The sequence below is a fragment of the Sceloporus occidentalis genome, unplaced genomic scaffold (genome assembly GCF_023333645.1).
Source record: "Sceloporus occidentalis isolate IW3139 unplaced genomic scaffold, rSceOcc1.0.p SCAF_4, whole genome shotgun sequence".
In the NCBI taxonomy this organism is placed as follows: Eukaryota; Metazoa; Chordata; class Lepidosauria; order Squamata; family Phrynosomatidae; genus Sceloporus; species Sceloporus occidentalis.
The window spans coordinates 193,067,381-193,073,380 of NW_028316984.1; the positions used below are offsets into that span (position 1 = coordinate 193,067,381).

At 36.3% G+C, this 6,000-nt stretch overlaps 1 protein-coding gene across 8 annotated transcripts in view; it reads left to right on the plus strand.

Annotated features, from left to right (window-relative positions):
* LOC149315209 (serine/threonine-protein phosphatase 2A 56 kDa regulatory subunit epsilon isoform) overlaps positions 1–5,578 on the plus strand; it is a 108,866-nt gene extending 103,288 nt beyond the window's left edge. For 6 of the 8 annotated variants that reach the window (XM_089522738.1, XM_089522745.1, XM_089522744.1 and 3 more), the window contains 2 exons: positions 315–458; positions 3,203–5,578. In XM_089522738.1, coding sequence (XP_089378864.1) covers positions 315–458; positions 3,203–3,302 — 244 coding nt within the window. In that variant the 3' untranslated portion in view covers positions 3,303–5,578. The remainder of the gene's footprint in view (positions 1–314; positions 459–3,202) is intronic. The other 2 variants (XM_089522737.1, XM_089522739.1) reach the window with 1 other exon arrangement.
* The last annotated feature ends 422 nt before the right edge of the window (positions 5,579–6,000 follow it).

A 6,000-nucleotide genomic window follows, 5' to 3' on the forward strand; every position in this document is an offset into this window, starting at 1 on the left:
TACACAACAACAGCCATCACTTTGCTTGAAGATAGTATCTGGAATCTAGACAGTCAAGATTGCCTTTGACATTAACCCTCATGACTCACATCTAGCCTTTCTTGAAATCTCTAAGCAAAGTGACCACACCCTTTCAGTCTTTATAGCTTTTCTTCTTCAGATATCTTGATACATCCAAGGCTTTGACATTGAAGGATCTAGAAGAAGTGCTATTCATACAGTCATTAGTTGCACCCCAGTTAAAATGTTTCTCTGTCTTTTCCTTAATCATCCTTCTCCAATTATAGTGCATCATCTTTTGTCTGAAATTTCAGCTTGTCCAAAGCAGCAGGTGAAACTAATGAGGAAACTTCGGGAACTCCGGGCAGTTTGCGACTTGGTGAAAGTCGTGTCTTTTGTGAGACTCGGGGTTCCCACAAGCAAAGCGAAGGGTACTGTATGTCATCAAGCCTTGTTAGGTTAGTATAGCCTCTCACACATTTTTGGAGGCAGAAATGTTGTTCAGTTCCATCACCAGGCTCTTTCAGCTCACTGCTTGAAGTTTTTTTGTTTTCAAGAAATGTAACTGATTGGGGACAAATGGCATGGTTTTTATATATGTTATGCCTGGTGTACATAGACTGTGGATTTTGCTGGATTAGCCTGGATTATGTTTATTTATTCATATTTTGTGTAAACCAAGCTAGACAGTTAGTTGGTGGATCGCCTTGGGAAACTTTGAGTGACATATAGGATACAACTGATTTCACACAATCTCAGTCATTAGGAAACATTTTGCATGTGTTTCGCAAGTTTCACCAAGAGATTGGTGGGTTCTTTCTCCTTAATGATGAAGTGATTGTGTTTCTGGCATCTGAACATCTGAGCATATTGGTTTTGGGTAATCATACATGGTCAGAATAAGAGTTCATTTTTCATGTCATGCATTTCAGTAATGATGAGCTCTGGAGGCAAACACCCCAAAATTCTTTTATTTTAAAATACTAGACTCTCTAATGTGATTCATACATTTTTGTCATGTGACACAATTCAGAAGAGAAAGTCACCTCAATTTCAAATGGCGAAATTTGTTGTAAGAAACCCAGGCCAAAAGCTCTGTTGGGCTACATCCACAGAACTAGCAACTCTGCTCTTTTGATTCTGGCAGTAAAAACAACATGATTCTTAGAGAAACAGAAGCCATTAGTTAAATAGAGGATACACTTACTAACCAATATACCTCACTGGGTATTTCTGTATAAAAAGTATAGTCAGCCCTGTGTATCCATGGATTCTGCATCCATGGATTTCACCATCTATGGCTTGAAAATATATATTTTTTAAAAGTCCAAATAGCCAACTTTGATTTTGCCATTTTATTTAAGGGACACCATTTGATTATGTCATTGTATATAATGGGATTTGATTACCCATGGATTTTGGTATCCATGGGTGTCCTGGAACCAAACCTTAGTAGATATCAAGGGCCTACTGTAGATGTGGGATGTAGCCTAGGATTGTACTATTTAAATATTAAATGTTACAGTTCTGAACTATCTCAAGTATGTATGACTGTTGAATCATTGTACATTTAATTGTTGAATCAACAAATCATTCTGCATTATGGAAAAATTTAAGTGTACTATCTTTTAGCTACAGTTAAATTCTTTGATTAGGGATGGCAGTTGTTTTTAGCTCTTCAGATTTGTTGGACTGCAGTTTCCAGGAGCCCTAGTCATTCCAACCAGTGATGAGAAATGCTGGGAGGGCTGCACAATTCCCAGTCCTGCTCTAAATTGAAAGTTACCATATATACTTGACCTCATTTATAAGTCGAGGGCAGGTTTTGGGGCCAAAATTATGGATTTTGATATTACCCATGGATAAGTCAAGGGTTAAACTCAGTGGCATATAACAAAGGATCTAAAAGATGAAGCAAAGGAAAACAGTGGCAAAGAACTTTTAAAAAATTCCAGCAGGCATAATGGTTTGTGCTTATACTAAAGGCTGGATGGATAAGAAAATAGGGGGTGGGGTGGGGTTAGTTCTTCTAAAACAGATTATACTCTTGCCTTTCACCAGGGGATGATTCCTCTTATAAAAAGAGTTAAAGTACATTAATTACATTGATCCGTGGATAAGTCGACTCAGATTTTTTGGGTCAATTTTTTTGACTAAAATTACTAGACTTATTAATAAGTATATACAGTAGGTGCTTATCATTATATAAACCAGATATTTGCAAATGTTAAAAGTTTCTGTTGGGAGCTGGACATTTAGTCATTGCTTGACTACAATTCCAGAACGGTTATTGAGATGTGTGTGTGTGTGTGTGTGTGTGTGTGTGTGCGCATGCGCGCACGCCTTCTTAGAGAAGGAATACTCACAGGTGGTTTTGCCAGTTCCTTCCTCTGAAATGAAGCCTACAGCACCTGGTATTTATGGGTGGTCTACCAGCCAAGTACTAACCCGGACTGACCTTGCTTAGCTTCCAAGATCAGATGGGATCTTGTGCCTTTAGATACTGATATACATGTATATTAGTCATTGTGAATGTACACAAAAGAATAAAACAAGAATGTAGTAATGCTTTGCTTCTGAAATTTCACCAGACACTTCAGGTCTATGCTGCAATAAGCACTAGGGGAAAAAATAAGTACAGTAGTTAACAGGTGGGATAAATTGCCAAATGAAGTTCCTTGGCTTTAATGCTCAAGCTCTACAGCACTTGATGGAACACATTTCACAGTTTTGACTATGAATACAGATATTATATATTTCCTTCTTGAGAACAAGCTGTGATACTATGTGTTTCCTGTAATTATGTTCCTTCTATTGACTTACAGCTCCCTTTGTTTTATTGTGGAGACAGGTTTCATTAAATTGCATTTTAAAATGCAGTAAATGCAGGATAAGATCAACCAGCAAATGGAGCAAGCAATGTATCTTTGAACTCTTGCCAGGCTTGATAGAACTGGATACTGGAAGGCACCACCAACTTGGGTGGTTCTGTGTATGCATGATGCCATGCAGGTTTTTTTGTGTGTGTGTGTTAGGATGTTTTAGGGGAAATGGAGACCTCAGTCTGCTCAGTGCGTCCTTTATCTCTAATGTTTTTCTGTTTTGTTTTTGTAGCAGCCCTCTTGTAAGCCACAGGATAAAGCAAGACTCTTATAAAGCTTTCTTTGTTGCTAATAACTTTTCTCTTTTTAAACTTTGCTAGTGAGAAGAAAAAAGAGAAGGAACGTGAAGAACTATGGAAGAAACTGGAGGATTTGGAATTAAAGAGAGGTCTTAGACGTGATGGAATAATCCCAACTTAACAAAAAGAAACAAAGCAGCATTAATTAACCTGTGGAGTCACACATGTATGTAGTAGAAGATGGAGCAACAGTTTTCTGTATTGTGCAACTTTACAGTAGATTTCACATTTGTTTCATTATTACAACAGCACTGTATATATCTGTCTCTAAGTAAAGGAAAAAAAATAAAATAAGGACTTCAATCCAAAGTTTGGACAACGGATGGACTTCTCAGAACTTTGCAAAAATAATCATTGTTTTAACCCTTCTTTAAAACCAGTCTTCAAAAGATCTGTTGATGAAAATTGCTATGTCCAAATTCCATTGTCAGGACCTGTTCCTTATTTATCATTAGCAGAGAGTGATACAACTTCAAATGTGAACAATCTTAAATTTAGCTTGTCTTTCTGCTAAATTGTTAAATGTATTTATAGTAAAAGAGAGAAAAAAAGTGTCATTTTCTTATGAGTTTGTGTAACATCTTTTTCCTCTGGATAACTGATGTAATTTGACTTTGGGTTTCCCCCCTCCTTTTTTGCACATCTTCATGAGTTGAATGTTTCTGCAGATCAGGGCCATGCAAGAGTGAAACAAACAAACAAAAAAGAGGTCCTTAACGCTAAGAGTTTGTTCTGATATAAGCAGCTTTTGAGTACCAGAGTTGCTTTGGTGCTCCTTCAGTGTGAACATTATGAGTAAATATAAGGTGGTTATCAATGGAATTGGGAAGTGTGTTCTGGGTTTGTCAGTGAATCAATTGTGAATCCAAGCTCATTTCACCAGTCCTTGCTAAAGCATGCATTGGCAACAACGCAGACTTTGGTATCTGACCAGTATTAGTTTTACACCATTGATAACAAGGCCAGACTTGTGTTAGTTATACTGAGGCTACGTTATTGTATCACTACCTTTTCCTTAGGCCATTGGAATTATATATATAAAAAAACCAACTACGAAATTGGTCTCATATGGTCATCATGGATCTTGTGTGGGGTGGGGTGGGGGGAACCAAGCAAGCAGTTTGGATTGTTTGAAGTTATTGCCTTATCTTTCTAAATACGTATTTATTATTAGACATTCCAGCCATAAGGAAGAAAAAGAAAAGATGTTGACTATAAGGAAAAGAGATTCTGTGGTGTATTTCAATCTATAATGCTATTTCTCATCACAGCAACATCTTTTTTTTCTTTGAGCTGGAATGGATTCTGGATAACATACTTCAGCATTCTGAACCTGGGTGCTCATTCCCAATTACTGTATTTGTTACCAAAAGTGGTTCTCAAAATGCTACTGAAAAGAATATGAATATTCCAATTCTGGCAATCCTAATGTCCTGAGTATTAACAATAAAATTTAAAATGATTTTATATCAAAGGTGCATTGTGACCAAATTGTTTAAGGTTAAAAACAAAGCAAAAAAAGAAAAGAAAAAAGAGGGCTGTATTATAAGTATACATTACTGGCTATCTGCTTTGTATTTAAGAGTGGAATCTCACATCTTTGGTAGATAAAATGCTGATAAGACTTGTGTACAGTATATATTTAGCTAATGCAGGTGCATTATTATATACCGTAAGGTATGTGTTTTTCAGGATTTTTCTCCAAGATGCTTTTGAACTGTTAATAGACAACATATGACAACAAAGATTGATAATCCTAAACCATTGATCCAGCAGTATTTACAATATAAAGCTGAGTTGGTGTTCATGAGTCTTTTGTGATAGTTGCAAACATGAATTTACAACCTGTTGCCATTGATAGAAGTGCAGTATAAATACAAGCTTGTATATTTTTTTCTTCCTGCCATTTAATTATTTGGTAGAATTTGAAAGTTTCTTGTTTTCAGGCCAAACAAGAGGGTGGGAGAAGAGTGTGTGTGGAAATAATAATAATAACAATGATAATAATAATAATAATAATAATAATAATAATCCTCTTTCTGTCTGACTACTGTTTTGGGATTATCAGGTCACAGTTTGTACATATGAGTCTTTGCATATGGATGTTGTAAACTCAACAGCTTTGTAAAAAAACAAACACAAAAAACTAAAACTTGACATTGCTAATTTGTGAGTGGGGTGGGGGGGTGAGAGAAATCAGAAGTAAAACTTGTCATATGCAAATCCAAACACAACATGGTTTAATGGGATTAAGCTAAGTCTCTTTTAAGAACATTGACTGGGACTCAATGTATACTTGGCAGATGCTGCCATAAGTGAAACGTGCTATTTTAAAAAGTGCTGGAGCAAAGGTGCAAGCTGAAATGCTGAAGATGAAATAAATTTATAACAAATTATATCCCTTAGACCTTGATTTTGACCAGTGTTTTCTCCTGAAGATTTTGGAGGTTATCTGTGCCTGAAACTAGCAGAGTTGCTTTTCTGCATGACTGGCTAGAACATTTTAAAGTATCCAGTTCCCCCTGAAATAACCTATTAAAGCAAAAACAACTAGTAGTGTTTATGTGATGAAGCAAATCAACAGACATCTCCTGTAACCCAGAGTTCTAGTGCATGTCAGCTAATGTTATGGGTCATATTAGGCTGTTATCTATTGTTTCTCTATTATGCTATCTCAAATCTACTGCAAAGAGATTGGGAGTACTTAAAATCTGTGAATTCTCAGGTGAGTCACCAAACTGTTAAGTTTGTGAGATATGCAATGACTCCTTGGTGTTGGCAGTAGGCTTGATTATTGAATTGAAAGACACATTTCAGAT